The sequence below is a fragment of the Engystomops pustulosus genome, chromosome 3 (assembly GCF_040894005.1).
Source record: "Engystomops pustulosus chromosome 3, aEngPut4.maternal, whole genome shotgun sequence".
Classification (NCBI taxonomy): Eukaryota; Metazoa; Chordata; class Amphibia; order Anura; family Leptodactylidae; genus Engystomops; species Engystomops pustulosus.
This window is the reverse complement of record NC_092413.1, coordinates 45546382-45569458: the sequence shown is the minus strand read 5'-3', so window position 1 is coordinate 45569458 and position 23077 is coordinate 45546382. Positions and strand designations below refer to the sequence as shown.

General features: G+C 39.5%; 1 protein-coding gene across 2 annotated transcripts in view; it reads left to right on the top strand.

Annotated features, from left to right (window-relative positions):
• The window catches only part of DTD1 (D-aminoacyl-tRNA deacylase 1), an 88173-nt gene that overhangs the window by 61228 nt on the left and 3868 nt on the right, over nucleotides 1-23077 (top strand). For both annotated transcript variants that reach the window (XM_072140637.1, XM_072140638.1), the window contains exon 5: nucleotides 18393-18568. In XM_072140637.1, the coding sequence (XP_071996738.1) occupies nucleotides 18393-18548 (156 nt within the window). In that variant the 3' untranslated portion in view covers nucleotides 18549-18568. The remainder of the gene's footprint in view (nucleotides 1-18392; nucleotides 18569-23077) is intronic.

Sequence of the window (23077 nt, the reverse complement as noted above, 5' to 3'; positions counted from 1 at the left end):
GTGGGGGTCTCAGCACTGAGACCCCCACTGATCAGCAAGTTAGGCCCTATCCTGTGGATTGGGTCTAACTTGTCTTTGTGGGGAAACCCAATTAAGCATCCTATGCCCCTGTTTTTTAATAGAAGGCTTTAAAAAGTATGTAAATGAGCCTGAGGGGCTCCAGGCTCCATTAACACCTATGGAACCCATCATTGGATAATTTAAAGGCCTTTTTTTTGTAAAAACCAGGGAATTATAGTCTAAAAGAAGAGCAGATCCAGCGCACCAGTATGTTGTGCTTGGTTTACAATCCTTGATCCTGGGGGTAGATGTCATTTTAACATTGTAATGATAACTGAATAAACTTTAGAACAAGATGTCATAGAAAATACATTAAATCTCAACTTTCTTCTCAAAGCATTTTCTTCTGACTTGTATTCTTATAAAATATTCAGCCTGGAATTGCTCTATTTGTGATTACTTCCTCTCATTGAATCGAAAAATTGAAAGCATTAGCATAATTCATTTTTAGCTCGCAGCATGGCTTCCTGCGTATGACGGCTGGTGATTGGATGAAGTCGTGCTAGCTTGTCTGAAGCTCACTTTCCTCAGCGGTTACAAAGCTGAAGATGTTTTGCAACCAAAAGTTGTTATGGGGAAATAAATATTTTGTTTCCATGATTCTAGATGTTTGGTGTATAAGTTGAGAAATACCGGTAGATGGATTCTGGTATTCTTGGAAAAGCAAGTGCTCTAATAGGTCCAATTATGTTTTAAAGGGAGCCTGTCAGCAGAGTAACACCTTCCATGTTTATTTCATGTCTTTGTTTTGTGGCATCATCTAGAAAATAAGAGAGCTCAGCAATGAAGTCAAGCTCTCCCAACCCCGGCTGTCCACTTTGCTGTGATTGATGGGCGTAAATCCCAGGACTGACTCTTTAAAAGTTTGAGTGAATGATGTCAATCACTCATAGGTGTGGAGAGCTTGACTTCAGTGCTAAACTCTCCCCCTCGCTGACTTTATACAACCAGCTTAGATTTAATTTCATAGTTAATTTCCAAGAAGGTGCTGCCACACAAGGCCATGAAAGAAACCTGATCTGGAAAGTGTTAATCTACTTTACAAAATACTGGTAATGGTTTATGAGTTCAATTTCTGCTGCTGACATGTGCCCTTTAAGACTATGCATACCTTTGGCTGCATGTTTTTTCATACATTGCAGGCTGCTCCGTGCCATTCACTGTTATTTCCATCTCAGAACTTATTGGTGTGTTGAATCCTCTCATAAACCTGATATCCCTATACATTTAAGTTTGTTGTTTGGATATAAAATTTTGCTTTAGTTGTTTGTTTAGTAGAGGCCTTTAGACTGATGTGAAATCCAATGTTCTCCAAACAGGATTGTGCAGCCTTCAGTATATGAGACATATGATTGAAATTTATTTTTATAAAATCCAGTTATGAAGAGATCGTTAGCCAAAGTTATTTGTATTTCAGTAAAAAGGTGTCAGCAGCTTTTAAAACTTGTTCCGTTTAAAAGTTTTCACACATGTTGCTACTTTGGTAGAAATCATTTTGGCCAAAACGCATATGTGTTCTAGGAAGTTTTACCCAATTTGCGTGCAGTGTGTTTCAAAATACATTTACAAGTAAAGAAGACCTTCAGCTGTCACAAATATTACAAAAATAATACTGAATATAACATTTTTTTTTTTTAGAGGAAGCATGTTCCATATACTAACAGTTTTTTCAAATCAGAGGAAATCTACTGATTCATTCATACCTTATAAAACGGCATCACTGACTGAATCCTCCTTGTATTCTGATGCAGGATCGGGCTTTGTAGCAGTTTTTATTGTCTCCTTTTCCTTATAAATGTCACGTGTCGGCTGCAGGTGTATGCAGAGGGCTCACGGGCTGATCCCTCTCCCATACAAGGTGAGTTGCTGCAAAAAACTCACCGGTAACACCCACGGTCAGTGCTGGCATACAAAGACCCAAGGCTGTCTGTCTGACCTGATGACAGGTGTCCTTTAAGTTGAATTTGTATGCAAGTCAGAACTGTATATTTTATAATTGGAACCACAGCTAATTTTTTCGGTCCCTGTGACAATTGGATTTTAAAAATGTTGGGTTGTCATAAGAATCAGGATTAACAATAAAGCTTCATTACAGACACCTGTGATAACTGTTCTAGCTGTTTATTGTAGCCTAGGGCTAAAGTACAGTAATTTACTAACATCCAGAAGTCCGTTTGTAACTAGGGGTCGTCTGTAAGTCACGTGTTCTTAAGTAGGTAACTCACCGGTAACACCCACGGTCAGTGCTGGCATACAAAGACCCAAGGCTGTCTGATTTTAACTCATTCTTTACAATGTGCGATTTGCACATTGTAATAGATTTGTGAAATTCCCATATATGGTAGGATCAATCTAGGTGGCCTGAAAAACAGTAAAAAAAAGTTAATTTAAAAAATTTCAAGTCACCCCCTTTCCCTAGAACTGATATAAATTTAAATAGTAAAAATCATAAACACATTAGGTATCGACGCATCCGAAAATGCACGATCTATCAAAATATAATAACGATTTTTCACTGCGTTTAACCTTGTAACGGAAAATAGCGCCCGAAGTTTTGCCATTTTGAAAAATATAAAAAGTTCAATAAAAGAGTGATCAAAAGGCCTGACAGTCCTAAAAATGGTAGTATTGAAAATTCATCCAAAGTGACAAAAATTGACACCACCCACAGCTTCGTGCACCAAAGTAGGAAAAAGTTATTAGCGCAAATAATAGACTTTTTCTTTTGTACAGGAGGTTTTACTTTTTGTAAATGTATGAAAACATTATAACAACTATATAAATTAGATATCCATGTAATTTTACCGACCCAAAGAATAAAGTAGACCTGTCGTTTGGGGCACAAAGTGAAAACCTTAAAATCCAAGCCTACACAAAAACGGCGCAAATGCATTTTTTCACCAATTTCACTGCATTTGGAATTTGTTTCCCGCTTCCCAGTACACAGCATGGAATATTAAATATCATCAATAAATAGTGCAATTTGTTATGCAAAAAGCGAGCCCTCGCACAGCTCTGTACATGCAAAAAAAAAAAATGTTATGGGTTTTTGAAGGTCGGGATTGAAAAATGAAAACCTAAAAATGAAAAGGGGCTTCGTGGTTAAGGGGTTAAGAGCACCTAAACAAAACCTTTTTTTTTATGAAAAGGAAACCATAAAAAAATATTACTAGGACAGATCCTGCATAATTGTGAAAAGTTGATTGTCAGGGGTTCTGCTTTATAAGGTATTCATCAGACTGTAGATTTCCTTTAAACCGTGTAAAAGTTGCATTTCCAGGTGCGTACAGGATGAGGAAGGGCACGGAATAGGCCGGTCCACGGGGAATCCTGTGCCAGTTTCTGGTGTGGTACACAAACCAATTTGTTCTAATTTTACAACTCTCCAAAATACTGTCAAGGACATCCAATAGGTGCCCAATCGTTCCTGATATCGGTTATAGCACAATTCTATGCCAGGCAATTTGTCCTATGCCCAGTTTGCCAGAAGAGGACCTTAGGAGGTGGAAGGAGATACGTAGGAGCTATTCGCTCTTGCTCATAAATGAGGTTGTCACAGGAACTTCTATGATGTCCTTATGTCCTAATAATGAATATATACAGACTTGTGATGCAACCTCTAGGATATTATCTGGTTTAGAACTTTACTAACTAAATCGAGTAATATGGAAGCTTCTCCCTTACTATGACCTGCTGTGCTCAGACATCAGAGCTCTTACACCTAGCACAGTTTGACAGAAACTTGAATCTGATGTTTCATTACAGATGCCTGACTCACCTCCCTTCTTTGAACATGTTGTTATTGAACTGAATTTCAAGCTGCTTTAACCATCTTCTCCAGGCCCTGACAAGACGAGCAACGTGACCTCCCCCTAGTATAATGCAGCAAACCTCCACTTACTGTGGCTTCTTGTCCTCCCAACTTCTTCAAAATGGAGTGTTTAGACATTATTGAGAGATGTCACCAGCTATCGCAGTTTGGAAATGTTCTGACATTTAGTTGGAGGACTCATCACTGTTACAACCTAAAAAGTTCTAGATATTATTATTTGGAAATAGCGGTAGAATGCAACTAGTCTCTGCTAGTTTCCGGTCATAAGTAGTAAATATAGTGAATACAGTGGGTCAGGGCGTTCACACGGAAGAAGAAAAAAAACATAAAACTAGTATTAGCATAATGGAAGAGCGACAGCGTGAAACAAAGTATAAACCAGGGACACTTACTCATAAATCCAGGCACTGTGACTGTGGTAATCTTCTTATGTTTGTTATCCATGGGCTCCTTCCTTCTGTCTTAGCATATTTATATAAGTTGGCTTTAGAAGGGCTCTAGGGGCGTTTCCAGAGCCTCTCTATTCTATAGCTTTACAGCTCTTGAACTGTGCAGGAGGGTGCTAAGGGAGGAGGTTGAGACAGTGGAACAGTCTATAAAACCACAGTACAGAATGTACTATACGGACAGTAATGCCTCCCAGAGCTTTCTGGCTCATTGGCATAATTGTAAAAGTTGATTTTAGAAGGAATTTCTATAACAAATTTTAAGTTTTAATGCCTAGATCTATGAGTAAGTGTCTCTGGTTTATCATTCTTGATGGTAGATTTTCTTAATCATTAGACTCCTTATCAGGCTCCTTAAAGCTTCATTGCATACAGGACAGAGCTGATTTACACAAATAATAATAATTCCTTTATTAAGCGCACACAGATTACGCAGCAATGCACAGAGCTTGCCAAATTGGTTCCTGTCCCCAATGAGGCTCACAATCTAATCAACCTACCAGTATGTTTTGGAGTGTGGGAGGAAACCGGAGGACCTGGAGGAAACCCCCAGCAAACACGGAGAGAACATACAAACTCTTTACAGATGTTGACACAAACTGCCTTAATAACGAAGAAAGAGGATAAAGAAGTACACAGGAACATATTTATTTTTATATAAAGTATATTACAAAGTTTATCACCTTAAAGCACAGCACGGCAAAAAGTTAAATAAAACTTCATTTTTACTAAGATACATTCAAAATTAATCTGTACATGAAACCACCAAAGAGACAAATACATATGCCAAGCTAATTCATGTGACAAGAACCGCCTGTGCCCAAATGTAAAAACAACAGTAAACTATGAATGAGCCGGTGTAGCCAGTTGTCTTTAGCCACACAGGGATAACAAATGGTGCCTAGGGAGCTCCCACCTTTACAAGTGCAGTACCCAGAAAAATTGCCCTTTCAACCACTAAAATAGCCTTAAAGAGAACCTGTCATCAAAATAAACTAAAAATATTTTCATAAACTGCCATTAGAGAGCATTGCCTCTATCCCTTCATTGTCCCTCTACATGCCTGTAAACCTAAGCAATGAGGTCCTAAAGCTGTATGCAAATGACCTGTGACATGTTCAATGACATCACTGCCTCTGACCATGTGACCAGCCTCATTTACATAATAAAAGCACTCTACTGATGTATGTTTTTGTTATCCTGTTGTGTATTATATATATAATACATGTGTGTGTATAAATGTATATGTGTATATGCATCAGGTTTTGTGTCTTTGGTTTGGGATACATACAATATTTATTTTTATGGCTTTGTATAAATGACTTACCACTAAAATGATCTACATCCTTGGCAGAGGTTGGCTATTATTTGAAGCAAACCCTACATTTTTATAAACTGTGAACAGAATAGTGGTAATTTGTGACTCTCTTAAAGGTAGGTAGATTTTTTATTTATAGGTTTCAAATAACATATAATCAGATCTATAACATATTACCCCATAATACCCGATAAACTATACCAAATGGTTTATGAGTGAGCAATTCAAAATGATGAAGTAAAAATCGAATTTAGTCAAAAACCGAATTTTTGCAGATTACTGATTTAGTGGGACATTTCAAAACACAGAGGGAAAGGAAAAAAATGGGAGATAAATTACAACACCTTGTAAAGTGGTTGTAATATCCATGCCAATTTCATGATCCCCTATTTCTGACCTGGAGGCCACAAGCAGATAGGATCCAGGGCTCTCTTGTCAGGCCTCTCAAGTTTTTAGTCTGTTTATTACCATCCTGATGTAAATGAGATGTCTGTGTAGATTTTAGTTTCTTATTTCCTTTGATGATCACTGCTTAGTGTGTAGAGAATGCTGTGAATTTTCTGTTTCAAGCATAACATCATGTCTGACGAAGAGAACTAGTATTCTCGAAAGCTCACCATCAAATATATTCAGCCTCAAAAAGGTATCGCCTGGTTTCTTTACTTTTCTTCTGCTCTCTATGGCTAACATGGCACAAATCTACACTACTAGCACTCAGTGCTGGGGCCTATGGGTAAATAATGCCTACTAAAGGATGCAAAGAGTTGAGATTGGTAAATATGGTGAAAGATCCTCTTTTTAAGTGTATAAACACATTTTTATAGGCTTTAGAATGGCAGGGGTAAGCTGTAAGTACCGAGCACCAGCTCAGGGTGAGCTGGTGCCGGTACTTACTTTCGTTAGTGTTATTGCGGTTTTAACACTTTTTAAACTTTAGAGCAGGAGAGGCTTCGGCGCTGCGCGCGACCGTGCGCGCGCAACATCTCTGCTATTTCCTATGTAGGCGCGTGCACATGCAGCGCCGAAGCCTCTTCTGCTCTAAAGTTTAAAAAGTGTTAAAACCGCGATACCGCAGTTTATAACACTAACGAAAGTAAGTACCATTCTAAATGGTAGGTTTCCTTTAATTTAAGCCATAAGATAATGTATTTTTGTTTTGAAATATACTTTTCTATTTTGTTTGGTGTTTTTTTTCCCTCTCCACTGTATCAATGTTATTTGCCTTCCTCGCTGAGGGATACGGAGCCCAGCGTTCTGCATGTGTGAATTCTAATGTGTAACTTTGATGGCTGGTGTCATGTCATAGGCTGTGTGTTATTGGCTGCCTTTGCACCTCTCATCTGTTAATCAAATGATATCAACCGATGACAAATCAGCAACTTATTGGGTCAGACACTGCATTAAAATCCTCTTCTGTTGCCAGTCTGTGATGGTGAAGGAACACCAGCTGTAGCCTACAGGTTACGCGAATATGCAAAATGTCCCCAGTGTTTGATGAAGCATTGTGAATCCATTGTGTCATAGCAAATCGAGATGAATAGGAAGCAGTGGCAGCTGTGTGGAATATATTTATGGATCCTGCTGCTTAAGGTCACTGTTCATAAGAGAAATATATGTTCCAGATGAGTCAAACAAACTGCTGTGCGTGGTGCAGAATTTTTATGTATCTCCTTATAAGCATAGACTGGAGAGCTGGGCTAGTCATAAGCTTGGTCTTCTGGTTATAAACCAAGATATTCCAATGAAAAATATATTAAAGGTATTTTTTTGAAAATTAAAAATTGTAGTGTTTTTTTTTTTTTTAAAGCGCTCCATTAGTGCCAGTCGACAGACGACCCCTAGTTACAGACGGACCTCTCTGCCCATTGTGACCTCTGTAGCCTGGGACTAAAGTAATAGCATCCAATGTCCAGCTTTAAGGTGCCTGTAATTAAGTTTTATTGATAATCATTATTCCCATGGCTGCAATAAAATTGTCACAAACAAAATTTGTTTGGAGCTACAATTATAAAATATTACAGTTCTGACTCTAAAGAAACTATCTTGTATGTAACTGCCTGTATTTACAAATCACTATATTTTAGACTCTATATACGGTAGACTTCTCTATGGGCTCAAAGTGGATATTGATATGAAAGTTATGGCACAATTAAGTGTTTATTTATCTATTATCTATTAGTTTTGTCCTCACTGGCAAAAACAAGGAAGATATTTATCCAGTAGGCTTTGGACTGCATTGAAAGTAGGAGGATTCATAGTGTTACAAGAGCATATGATAGTTATTCAAGAAGGACGCTCATGGCTCCCGAGACTGGAATGTTACAGATGTAGGAGGCAGTGGGAGAGAAATCATTGCACTTACAAATAGTTTACAAATTTTGCATTAAATCAGTCAGATGAGAAATACCTGAAGTAAAAATAAGTATAGAGCTTATTTATAGCAGAAGGCAGTATGTATGTGTATGTGTGTGTGTGTGTGTGTGTGTGTGTATATATATATATATATATATATATGTACTTAGACAGTCCATCCCCTAAGTGTGTATACATTATAATTAATGAAAAGAAACGGGGCATTTTGTGTAACACTTACATCACTAATGTTTAGGGAAATGTAATAACTGTGCCGTACATCATAAGCGCCTATAAATACGAAGCTGCCTGCTGAGATGCTCTCATTTATATTCTAAAACTCCTACACACCTCAATCCTTTTCTTTTATTTTCAACATACAAAGAATAATATTGGGAAAAATATCACCTGTCTCCAATTAATCAACTTAAAGTGACTGCCCATTTCTTTAAGATTGAATTTTACTTTATTTTTTTTCTTAATTGGAAAAAATCCTATATTTTGTGCTGATTTATTTCAGAACATGTCATAACGGAGCTCTCTTTGCTGTGTAGAGAGACCGATCTCATACACAGGGAGTCCTGAAATAGCAAATCACCTTTAGCCTGTTAGCGCTCTCCTTCCGATATATCGGACGCGGATTGCAGTGACTTAACGCTCAGCGTTCAATATATATCGGACACAGAGCTGATGGCGGTGCAGCTCAAGATCTCAGCCGAACTGGCATCGGGTTACACGTTTTATACAGTGTAACACCCGTGTTCGGTGTGGGCTCCAATCGCGGGTGTGTAACCGATTTAGACTGCCTTAAGGGGTTCTATCCCCCACGATCGCCCCCTTCCCCCGCACCGTCTTTGGGGGAGGGGGGTGACGATCATTCCTATGGCAGTGCCTGTAAGATGGGGTCTATGACGTCATCTTAAAGGCACAGTGTCAGACTATGCATGTTACATTTAGTATTGCAGAGTATTCTCATGAACAAGCATGATTGCTTGTTCATGTCTCATGGTGGAAGTAATAAAAAAAAGTGTAAAAAAAAGTTATTCAATAAAAAATAAATTGAAAAATCAATAAAAATGTGCATAAACCCCATAACATATAAAGAGACCTATAATGTGCAAAAAAGTCTAAATCATTACACAAACCCCACATATATGGTATCACCGCGTTCAACAACCCATAGAATAAAAGTACATTTTTATTGAACCCGTACGATGAACGCTGTAAAAAAAAAAACTGTTAAAAATTATGATTTTACCATTAATCCCATAAAAAAATGCAAAAAAAGTGATAAAAAAACATGTACTCCAGAATAATACTGTTGCAAAGTACAACATGTCCCACAAAAAAAAAAGCCACCAACCAGCTAAAGTTAAAATGTTATGCTACTTGGAAGACGGCAATGCAAAAATGATAGATTTTTTTCCCCCACATTAGGGTTCTATTTGGCAAATTTAGTAAAATGTAAGAAACAATATTCAATTATGGTATCCACATTATCGTATCGACCCATAGAATAAAGATAACATGATTATTAGGCTATACGGTGAACACGGAAATAAAAATCTAGTGCAGAATTGATGCTTTTCTTCCCCTGGCCCCAATAATGAAAAAGCTAAAATTTTATAGCCTACAAAAGGCGCCTGTGCATCCATAAAACAAGTAACAGCCACATGTTGGGGGTCTCTCTACTCGAGAGAAATTGTAGAACAAATTTTAAGATTGGTTGTCTCTTTTTGTCTTTTGGAAATGTGTCAATTTTAGAATTAAATGAACGTATAACCGACAAAATTTGACCATTCTAAATTTCACTTCCAGATTAAAGGAACGGACAGCCGCGCATGACTGTTCTGCTCCATTAATTTCTATGGGGCTGAAGTAAACTGAGACCCCCACTGTTCAGCAAGTTAGGTCCTATCCCAGCCTCATAGTATTTTGAATGTCGGTGGGGAGATGTCGTGACTGACGCACAATACGCCAGTAGCCAGTCAATATATACGAGTATATAGATGAACGCATGTGCTGTATATGTACAGATCAGCACTTAGATCTGTCTTTGGCTGCAGTGGTTGGCATATCAGGATAGAGCACTTATCAGGGCCACCAGAAACGCAGCACTGGAGTGGTTGGGGATCTAAAAGATGAGCATGGAGACTGTTTTAACATCCGAGAAACCCCCTTAAGTACAGTAGAGACCACCACTTTGTTAAATGACAAAGGGATTGAGCTAAGAAAGTAAATGGTTTCACATACTCGCATAACAACAACATAGCTGCTGCCTTGAAGACCTTCTGCTTTACATTATATCATTAGCAGAGGAGATATATGTGTAAGCAAGCCCGGCCTTACATATACATTATGGATGAGGTTTACATTAGTAATATGTTTGTCATGTACAAAATGATCAGATTATAAACACTTGTAATACAGCGACACAAACCAGAGCCCAAAAGCTTTAGTCTAAGCCTTTGAATGGTAGACACCGACCATTCCAGTTGCCTTGTAAAGTGTCTAGCACTGATTTCACCTAGACAATAGATTACATAAACTTACAAATGATTTCAACCAAGAAGAAAGAATTCCACACAAAATGGAATCTGTGGGCATAAAGTGAACATTACATAATCCAGAAGAGAGAGAATTCATAACATACAGGTCTATGGAAGCATTAGGAGAACCCTCTGAAGGTCCTGATCTCCTGGGCACCCACTTTTTTTTCCAGGGCGACTATTTCAAACTTTTATTTTTGGTCACATTGCACCTTGAGTTACTCTAGAATTGCATTAGCTTCATAATAAAATCCAGTGGTCTACATCGGAGGAGTGGCCAGAACAATGTCCACTTCTAGGGAACATGCATTTCATACTACAAAATGGTCTCTACTTAAAGGGGTTTAAAGGATGTTATACAAAATAATTCTGAATACTCACCTAGTAATTTCCCTGCCAATGCAGGTGGTCCTCTTCTAGTGAAGATATGTCACTCATGACTGCTGCAACCAATGGCTGTCCTAAGGAGGAATGGTCACTAACGAATAATGGGTATATATATAACTCTCACTTGCACCTTATTATATGCAATGGCAAATAATAGATGGTTTTACATCATACAATTAAAGTTGCACCTCCATCCCTTCCACTATTAATTTTATCGTGTTTGGTTTCTTATACTCACCACCAAAACCTGTGAGTTTTGGGAATCTTTGATTCCCTGGAAGTATTCCAATGCTATAGGAAAAATGGAGCTGGTTTGAAGTTGCTGGATAGTGTTGGCTATATAGTGAAGGATGATACATCCTACCGGTAATACAAGTGTTTTGAGTGCAGAAAATGTAAATTAAATATAATACTTTAAGAGAACCCGTCATGCAAAATAACCCCCCTAAACTAAATATATTTTCATAAACTGCCATTAGAGAGCATTGCCTCTATCCCTTCATTGTCCCTCTACATGCCTGTAAACCTCAGCAATGAGGTCCTAAAGCTGTATGCAAATGACCTGTGAAATGTCCAATGAAGCATTAGCATATTCAAGCTGTCCACCTTATTCATGAGTGGGAGGTACAGCCACACCCCCAGTGCTTGACTGACAGCCTGTATAATGATGTGAGGCTGTATAATGATGTGCTTCCTGGTGCTGGTGGCCACGCCCCCTGCAGCCTGTGTGTGCATGTGTGTGTGAATAGGAGAGATACAGCAGCTCCAGGCAGCCATGTTACAGCAGAACATGTCAGATTCATGTGTAGCTGATGTCTGTGTCTCTCACCTGTATATTAGGAGGATGCAGCATGTCAGCAGATGCAGCACACACATTAGCCATGCTTTACTATACATTACACACAGACATGAGCAGGGGGAGGAGAGGGGAGGGGTAACAGGGGTGACATCACTGCCTCTGACCATGTGACCAGCCTCATTTACGTGATAAAGAATATATGATTTTACAATGAATAATGTATGAAATATCTAGATAAAGGCTGGGATGGATCCTTGTGAGCTGCTCCAACAGGTAGTAGTGACAGGACAAGTGACACAGACCTGATGACGTGTCCTTTAACTTATTAGTTTTTGCATTATTTTTTTACTTTTTTATATTATTATAAATTCAATGAAACTGATTCATGTTCTTATTGAAAATTGTACTCTTGAATTATGAATGTTTAAAGGAAATCTACCAACAAGTCTCACCCTCCTCCTTCTCCCTTGGCACAATCTCACACAATGGGAGGGCTCGTAAGCATAATTTTAAAAGTTGATGTCAGTAGAAAGATTACCGCAGTCATGATGCCTGGTTCTGGTATCATGCTTGATTTAGATGGTAGATTTCCTTTGAAGTACAACTTGTATTTTAGTCAATCTCAGTTTTTTTCTAAAATCAGATATCGGAGTGGGCACATCAATGATTGATAGCTTCCATCAATGACTATGCAATGAGATATAGCTGTTAATCACTGCCTCCTTCACATCTCTACATCACCAATTACATGGTTAAAATAAATTATACAACAACCACATTACGTAAGTTTAAGGTTCTTAAAGTACAAATATGTAAAACAGAAGCACTGTTGCATCCTTGAGGCCACTATAGGCCACGTCCTAATACCGCATGCACTTCTATTTTAGCCGCCTACAACTCTAAAATGAAAGTTTTCATGTAAGCTTTTCAAAGATTTAGAGTCTTGGTTTCAGGCTTGCCTACATATAACGGCTGCTTAAAGGAAATGTAAATATTTCAGTAACTACACTGTTGTAACGTGCGTAACAAATTACCAGAAGGAATCGGCACGTGTAATAAGAATGCATTAGGGCAGCCGAACATCTTTTATGCTGTACATGTATTTCCGCATGTAATTGATTGGGCCATTTTAGTATTACATTGTTTCCAGGCCGGCTTTGTTATTTTTGTCGTTCAGCAGCACTTCTCAACATGATAGAGAGAGAGTGTCCTAGTTACAGGGAAAACACAAAAGGTATTTTTACAGTTTGGATCGAAGAAAGCTGCTCGTATATATCGTTCTTTACGTTTTTCGGTTGAGTGTATATTCATTGTATTATTGATGAAATATGTTTATTTTTAGTATGTTAGAAAACAATTTCTTGGATGTTATCCTTTATGTACGTAGTGAATGAGTTCTTAGGAGAAAAATAAGCCCATGGGCGAATTAAACTTCTTGCTCAAGGGGAAAATTCTCTTACCTTCGATCCTCTGGAATAGGGTTTCAGACATTCTTCTGTCCTAAATCTCCAAGTTCATGACTCTCAATTCCTTTTTTGTCAAGGGATCCAGCTGCAGGAGGAAATATTTATAGATAACACCGTTCCAGTGTCTTCCAAAAAAAGCAGGTGTTATTCTAATTTTGGAAGTGAACACTAAGGAACTTAAATCCAGTTGTGATTGGCTTAGGGGGTAACGGATTCCTTGGTGTTCCTCTATGAACCCCTTTTCAGGGAGAACAGGTTGCAATCTGGGCTATCTGTGTGACATCAAAAGAGAACCATTGTTCCCAGGACAATACCTTATCACTAGTCACTGACTAAAGTTGTGAGAGCTGTAATAGAACTCAGAATTTGGCAGCAGTTTTGACCATACAATTCTGCACATAGTATTAGGTAGACCTGTGTAACCATATCTTTTGTGTGTTGTTAGTAACAGCAGATATGTGAAAAGATTCTTATATATTCTGGGATTACAGTTGGGTTCTAAGCGCTCTGATGCACTGGTGTGTGAGAACTCTTGGACTTACTACTGCACAACCCTTCTCTCCTGACGTATTCAAATCTGATGCAGCAGTAACTCATAGCAGAGGGGAGGTGGGTTGCTCAGTGAAAAGGTCTCACACACAATAAATGCCTTTTTACAGTCCTGCTGCTACAACCAAAGGTATGGTTACATATCTCTCCATGGCTGCTACCTAATTATGAATGCATCTTTGCATGACCAAAGCAGATTCCCTTTAAAAGGGCTGCACCTCAAATGAGAATCTCAGAGGGTTAGACCACTGTTACTAGATGTTTGCATTGATCATGTATTTGCACTATTGAACCATTCACGTGGGGTGCTCAGTGACCTCAGTTTAGTTATGTAGGGAAGAAGGGTTGGGGCAGCAGGCACTTGGATAGGGGATAAATAGGAGAAATCTTGTTAAAGGGGTTGTCAACTGACAACGACTTGGCTCTTATCCACAATGTAGGGACCCCCACTGATCACGAGGGTCACGAGGAAGGCTGGTCGCACTTCTGCTGCTCCATTCACTGTTTCTGGAACTGACAGAGATGGACGTGGACCACGATTGTCCCCGTCAGCACCCTAGAGATAAATAGAGCAACATGGTACATGCGTGACCTGCTGCTCCATTTACCTGGTGCATAACAGGGGTACAATGGACAATTCTATCATAATCACTGTCTACATAAATACTGACCGAAAGGTCATATATAGAAAGTATACGTGGTGTCATGGCTCATACTTGATGTTACCAAGTTGCCTCCTCATTAACCCAACCATTTTCCGTGTCATATGAGAAATTCTTCCAAGCTTGCACAAACGGCTTCACTTTCTGCATCTGCTAATATAACCATCAAAGTGGAAAGACTTTTAATTGCAAAAAATATACATATGGAAAGTCATTTATCCTGGTCCAGTTAAATATTTAGATTGTCCTATTTCTGCCCTGGCTTCTGATGGATCTCACATGGCTTTCTAGCGAACTATTTAATGGAATATAAATTAAGGACCTTGTTAATTCCTTCCTTTATCCACGAGACATGTCTTGCTTTCCTTTTATTACCATTCTGTTTGGAAAAGATCACTGACAACTTCTTTACTTCTGTAAGGGGCATGAACTGTTTACATTGCACTTCACGGTACCAATGAATTTTAGAGCCAATAAGAAATGAAGCATTCAAGATAAAAATAGTCCATGACTTATAGCGCTTTTACATGTTCACGCTATAAGACTACAAGCGTGTTCACATATCCCCTTTCCTATTAAAAATAGTTTTCATTTCCATCCACTTCTTCGTGCTAAAGATTCAATGATCTCTTCTTAGTGGGGATATATTTGAAGGTTGTTGGTAAAGGGAAATGGTTAGGAGTTATCAATATTAACCATTATTTTCCTATAGGAGTCATCTAGTCTTTAGAATATGCCATTAATATTTCGCTGTCCATGGTTTAGTAAGCTCCAGATCTATCTAATGTTGAAGGAATATACTAAGAATCAGTGATTCCTTAAAGAAACCTACCAGTTAGAATGGTAGGGGTAAGCTGTAAGTACCGAGCACCAGCTCAGGGTGAGCTGGTGCCGGTGCTTACTTTCGTTAGTGTTATAAACCACTGTATCGCAGTTTTAACACTTTTTAAACTTTAGAGCAGAAGAGGCTTCGGCGCTGCGCGCGACCGTGCTCGCGCGATGTCTCCGGCATTTCCTACGAAGCCTCTTCTGCTCTAAAGTTTAAAAAGTGTTAAAACTCTCCAAGAGAGTTTATAGACAGCACTTTGTGACACAGCATCTGCATTAAACTTTTCTATTCATGGGACAGAGCACACACAGGAGGAGGAAGGGGAAACATTTGGCTTGGGGACTAGGTGCTAATTATGTTATGTTATAAGGTGTCAGGAACCAGGGGGGTAGTGGACCCATCGGACCACTGCGGATGATCACGTAAGCCGACACCTAGGACTGGTACCCAATTTTCACCAGAGCCCACTTCAAAGCGGGTTGGACTTGGTACCACCAGGTCGTTCCACAGGTGCGACTTTGTCCGCGTTATGGTTGGAGACAGGCAGAAGGTTGAGACAGGCAGCACAGGATCAGAGTCAGGGACGTAGAGGGAGGTCAGGACAGGCAGCACAGAATTGGAGTCAGGAATTAAATCGAGGTCACAACGGGAAATCAGGATAATCTCACAGAGCATGGAACAAAGCTTTCTCTTAGGCATTGAAGCACAAATCCTGGCAGGCGGTGAGTTGGCCCTTTAAATGTTACATAGCCGGTGCGCGCGCCCTAGGAAACGGGAACGCGTTCCTGAGCAACTTTTATACTCAGCAGAGGCCATTGGAGGCATTGATGGATGGCTGCAAAGTATTAAGTCTCTCCACTGACCTCTGCTGAGCGTACACTCTGGGAGGTCCCCTGTGATCTCACTGGCTGCTGCTGATGTTCACTCCACCCACTCTATGGTGACGTGGAGAAACAGGGCGATCTATCCAACCATGTATGCAGTAGATGTCCTGCCCCCCCCCCCCACACACACACACTGTAACGGTACATCAGGAATCTGCCCAGCGTATCCTTCCAACAGATTAACAAAATGAGATGTGAATGAAGCCTTTCTTGCCCATACACCCATAAATCATTAGAATTGCCCAATTTTCATTATTTTTTAAGATTCATTTTCTACCTAATGTGTCCAACCCCTTGTATAGTGTCATAGTAAGTTTTAATGATATGGCTGATGAGTATATATTCATCGTTGGCGCAGTGAGCAGGTTAAAGATCTCTCTTTCACATGGAGAAGAACGATCGCTGGCACTGAATTCCCATTAGTACGAGGGAGTCAGACCGCATCTGTACATTTAATTCCAGCTCGTGATTATGTGGGAGTAGAGGAGCGGAAATGCATGTTAAAAATTGATTAAAGAACAAGAGTATATGATGAGTAGAAAAGTACTAGGATACATAATGTACACTCATCATTAGATGCCCGGCATTACTAATCATATATTAGTCAAAGTCACCGCTTAGATGTCCTCTCCATAGGGTCTATGAAATAATAAAGACTCATTTAAATAAATATACATGTAAGGAAGATGATGGGATTGGAAGATCAGGATTTTCTATTACTTGTGGAGGCCAAACTGCAGGACTGCAATGCATTGGCTGCTTGTACTAGGATAGTTTTACATAAAAGATCCGCTGACGGGAAGTCAATTGTAGCGTTTAAAAGCCACTTCTACATATGGGGATTAAGCAATCATGTGACTTCTTTATATAACCCTAAGACCGGATTAATATTGTTGTGACTGACGACTGCTGAGTACCTTTATTAATGTAGATGCTTTGCTTAACTTATATTGTTCTGATCATATACTCCATCCTATATTATATCCCATAGCCACTTAGTGGAAACAATCAGGAATTTTGTCATCACAAGGATCCTTGAATATTTAGCTGGACTACAGAGGCTCAGCAGTGACGCAGCCCTAAATGCTGTAGTGGGTGTGTAGATGTAGGTGTAACGTCACCGCTGAGAAAACACCTTTAAGTAGGAATGTTAATTGTTCCTGCATCACTTCAGTTAAAGGGGTTGTCCAAGACCTAAAAAAAATTGTGTGGCCAGGATGCTTAAACAAATAAATATTTACTTACCTCTGCAGTTCCTCCCAATGTCCTGCGCCACTGTCTCTCCGCTGTGAACAGCCTCCGACCACCGAAGCCCACCCATCCCCATATTTCAGCGCATGATAGAGAGCTGAGAAATGGGGGCCGGCCGGAAGCTGAACTCGGAGCAGCATTCGTTTCCCTGTAAACAAACAGAGCTAGTGACCAGAGAGATGGCAGTGCGGGACACCGGGAATGACTGCAGAGGTAAGTAAATGTTTGTTTATTTTTTTAAGCAGTCCTCTCCCAGCCACATCTCTCTTTTTTTTTTTTTTTTTCTTTAAGGTCTCGGACAACCCTTTTAATTTACCTGGTACTTGTTCTATGAGTCTACCAGCTTTTACATTACCCCCGTTCCCCCCAATAGAAGAAAAGATGACTTTAGACACAGGGCATGGTGTCATGGTGAACATGGTGGTCAGTAACCAAGGAGTACCTCAGTGTAACATACTTTTTCTGTTCCTATTCACCACATACATATCCAACTTCAGACTTCACTCTGACCGTTGCCACCTACAAAAATTATCAGATGACTTGGTAATTGTTGGGTGTTTTCAGGACAGGGATGAAACCCACTACAGGGAAGTCAAACATAACTGCGTAGAAGGGAGTTGTAGATAGAACCTGATATCAAATGTTGAGAAGACAGACGAAATTGTAGAGGTAAAAGTGGAGGAGCGCACTGTTCTGGGATATCAGCGATCGCTTCCACCAGATGTGTTGTCGGAGTGTGAGGTTGCACAATTCGAGTCGATTTATCCCTAATCAGATGTTGGGTACCAAAAGGTGTTGAACTAATCCAAAAATCTGGCACCCCCACTCCCCTACCAATATGTTTGTTTGCTAACCAATATGTTTTGTTATGCTCGGACTACCTGTACAAAGCACTTTCTCCCTAGGGGTAAACAACATTTTATTATATTTTATTGCATTGTATTCTGTGTAGATAGATATTATCTTAGTGCATACTTTATTTTAAGGCTCTTATTGCCTTCCAAACAGCTTGCAAAGCTTGAAAAACAACAACAAAGAAAAGAGAAGACTAGAGCCAAAGGACCCTCTGAGTCCAGCCGAGAGAAGAGCGTCCCTCGAAGTAAGGATGATCCCAGTGCAAGCAGTGGAGCAGAGGGGGATGTGTCATCAGAAAGAGAGCCATAGGATTTATGTGTGAACATCAGGTAAATCCATGTATACTGTATTGTATTTCATAACGGAACCAGTGTTTGGGTGTATGTTTATGATATTTATGTGAAAAGAAAATTCAAAAAGGTGTCTGGTGGGAAAAAAGGTTGGCAATGATATCTTTTTGTTATATATAAACATTTTATGATATTATTATAATTTTTTTTTTTTTTACTTTTTACAAGAGGTTCTGCCCTTATTTTTTGACAGGAAGCTTCTCTCTGACCCATTAGGCAGTTCCTTCACTTGGGGAAAAGTCTCCTCTCAGCCCTCTCTGATTGCTCCACAGATCCCCGTGAATAATTCAGGCATTGAATTCTAGAGTCCTAAAGCCATAGCCAGCAACATAATTACCACGTTATCAGCATTTGGAGTGTGGACCACACAGCTACACATCCTACAATGATCTTTTGCCTCTAGGCTACATTAACTAAATGAACTCAAGGTTCTTTGTTACATTTTTATCAAATTACATAAGCCCACTAACCACTTCAGGGTGACCTCGTGTAAGGGGGTCCATAGTGGGTGTGGGATCACATGGTTTCCATCATCGCCACAACACAGTGCCAGCAGCGACTAACACCCAGCAGCCCCCCAGTAGCCAATGTGGCGTAATAAGCTCCAATTACTCTGGGCCCTGGGTACCCATCAGCTCCACACACCGTATGCTCATGATTCCATGTGGTCTCAGAGACTGAGAGGACAGAATTCAAACTATACCAATATTTGAGAGATACATCTGGGCCGCACATCCACACACTAGCTTGGGGAGGTGTCTGCCGTTGCTGCAACACAACGGCATTAGGGACCAAGACCCAGCAGCGCCCAGTACCCATACTGGCCGACTAAGCTCCTAAGCATCTGGGCCCTAGGTCATCAGTCAAATTGAGACTTTTATCTGTTAAGTTGCAACTTTTTAGGCGAATGTCTGACATTTTGGGGTTTCTGCCCTCTAGGTAAATTTTTGCGACTTTTACATGGCTGTATCACACAGAATCACCAAAGAAAGATTCTAACAGATTCTATGGGACTCATTTATCAAAAATGTCTGATAGAAAAACAGTTCTAGTTGCTCAAGGCAACCAGACAAAGCTCAGCTGAGCTTTTATTGGTTGCCATTAGCAACTAGAACAGTTTTGATCTCTGGCACTTATGATAAAAGTAACAAGGCCCTAAAGGGCACTGAAAAATCTCAACTTGAAAGATGCAACATAAAATTCTCAAAAAGTTGTACACGAAACCAGACAACATGATAGTTAGATGAGGCATGAAGGGTCAACTGCAATGTTCTTCTTTATAGGCACAAGTACTGGTATGTTGAGATTTAATGATGTGTAAAAGAAAGAAAAAGGCAGAGCAATAGCTATTTGTTGTTTATGCATTTTTATTTCAACTTTTGAGCTATTAGTGTGTGTGTATATATATATATATATTTATACATATATACATACACACGCAGTGGGTACAGAAAGTCATAGCCAATTGGTAAGATCAAAAAAGTTCATTTTCTTTGCTCGTTAATGTACACTCTGCAGCCAACCTCATGGAAAAAGTGTAGATATTTTTGCTAATTTATTAACCCCTTAATGACCGCCGTATCGGCTTTCTACGGCGGTCATTAAGGATACTTCTTCTGATGCGACGCCTTTCTACGGCGGCGCGTCAGAAGAAAATTTCGGGACACCGGGTCTCGCTGGTGCCGGTGTCGGGCTGTGATATCACAGCCCAGACCCGGCACTAACACCTGGGATTGGAAAAACTCCGATCCCGGGTGTTTAACCCCTTACACGCCGCGGTCAAGCATGACCGTGGCGTGCAAGTGTGTCCCCATTGGATCGGAACCCCGGGGGATCCGACCCCTCCTGCCGCTGCCCCGGGTCCCGACAAGTGACCCGAGGCTGTCGGCTCCTCTCTGTGCCGGGTTCCGCCTCCTGGCAGGCATGCCCAGTTACTTACACTATACACTGCAATACTTACTTACACTATACAGCGATCGGATGATCGCTTATTCAAGCCAAGAAGGAGAAAATGTAAAAAAGTAAAACAAAAAATGGAATCTTTTTATAATATAATTAAATAAATAAAATAAAAGTCCAATAATCTTCCAGTAACACATAAAATGCAAATAAAGTAAATAAAACACAAAAACACGTACATATTTGGTATAACCGTATTATCGTCCGTATTAATCTGTACAATAAATCTAAATCAATATTGAACCCGCTCGGTGAACAATGCTATTTTCTCCAATATTGGTTTTGCTCAGGAAAATTAAGCAAAAATAAGAAAAACTATATAAATGAGGTATCACCGCAATCGTAGTGAACCAGAGAATAAAGATAAAATATTATTTTTATATTACGGTGAGCGGGGGGAAAAAAATGCTAACAATCCAAAATAAAAATTGATGATTTTGTTTGTGTCCCCCTTGAAATAGTTAATAAAATCTCAAGAATAAGCTTTAGACTCTCCAAATAAATTATCTATACATTGTATCTCATCCCATAAAAAATAAGCCCTCATATGTTCGCATTACCAAAAAAAATAAAAATGTATAGGTCGTACAATGTGACAATACAAATCATTCATTCTATACTCGGCCGTGCACCCGTACAGCAGTCACCACCACATATAGGGTATCAGTACACTCGGGAGGAATTGGGCATCAAGCATTGCAGTGCGTTTCATCATTTAATTTATTCTGAAAATGTTAGTTTTGGCCTAAATGAATGTATTTTCCAAAAAAATTCTATAGTTTCTAAATCGCAGGTCCATTTTTTTTAACCCATGTGAAACACTTAAAGGGTTAATAGACTTAATAGAAGTTGTTTTACATATGTTGAGGGGTGAACTTTCTATAGTGGGGTAATTTATGGGGTTTTACTATTATTTAGGCCTTACAAAGTCACTTGAAAGCTGAGTTGTCCCTCAAAATGTGAGTTTTGGCAATTTTCATGAAAATTAGAAAAATCGCACCTAAAGTTCTGTGCCTCATAACATCCTAGAAAAATGACCGGAAGCATAAAATATCATCCCAACATAAAGCAGATATTCTGTAAATGTTAATTATCAAACTTTTTGGGTAGTTTTACATCTTGTCTGGAAACCAGAACATTTCAAACTTGGAAAATGAAGAATTTTTACAAACTTTTGCCAAATTTTCACTTTTTTTCAGAATGAAACGCAAAACTTATCACTTAAATTTTATAACTAACATGAAGTACAATGTGTCACGAGAAAACAGTCTCAAAATCACCCAGATATGTTAAAGCGTCCCGAAGTTATAACCAATTATCGTGAGACAGGGCAGATTTGAAAAATCGGGTCTGGTCATTGAGCTGAAAACTAGTGTCGGTGATAAGGGGTTAAGGAAGAAAAACTGAAATATCACTTGGTCATAAGTATTCAGCCCCTTTGCTCAGTATTGAGTAGAAGCAGCTTTTAAGATAGTACAGCCAGGAGTCTCCTTGGGAATGATGCAACAAGTTTTTAACACCTGGATCTGGGGGCACTTTTTGTATACCATACGTTCAAACTTCTCCCACAACAGCTCAATGGGGGTTGAGATCTGGTGACTGGGTGGCCACTCCTTTACAGATAGATACCAGCTGCCTGCTTCTTCCCTAAATAGTTCATGCATAATTTGGAGGTGGCTTTGGGTCATTCCTGTTGTAAGATGAAATTGGCTCCAGTCAAGCGCTGTCCACAGGGTATGAATTGGCGTTACGATTCCACCTTGTACATATTTCCCAGCTTACCAGCACCAAAGCAACCCCAGACCATCACATGACCTCCAACATGTTTGACAGATGGCGTCATGCATCTTCCAGCATATTTTCAGTTCTTCTGCATCTCACAAATGTTCCTCTGTGTGATCCAAACACCTCATACTTTGATATGTCTGTCCATAACACTTTTTTTCAGTATTCAGTCTTCACAAGAGTTGTGCTTGTTGGAAATGGGCCTATATACCTATGTAGATATTGCATTAAAAACTAGACGTTTGCAGCTAGAATAGTCATTTACAACATTAGCACTGTATAGAGTGTGTTTGTGATTCATTTGATATTCGCCTCATTGAAAGAAAATGTTCTTTTCTTTCAAAAATAAGGACATTTCTAAGTAACCCAAACTTTTGAGAGGTAGTGTACATAGCTGAGGTAGATGTTAATATTATTAGGTAAAGGACCTTGGATGACCTCACCCGGGTCACATGCCATGAAGTGCTCAATGATGTAATAGAACTCTCTCCCAATGTTCCAGCAAGGCACCATGTAAAACAATTGACAAAGTTTTTTCTACCCCTGATAAGTAATCATAGCTGTATATGTGGTTGAATACTGGCAGACAGTCCTTGACTACTAGTTCCATACAGCAGCATGTCCTATCAGTGAGACCTGTCAATTAGGAAAAAGGAGGCAGTTCAATGCAAGTATTATTTAATATGCAGGACTCCATTAGTATCATTGGACCTCAGGGGAGTTGCGTATATGTTTGCGAACTGA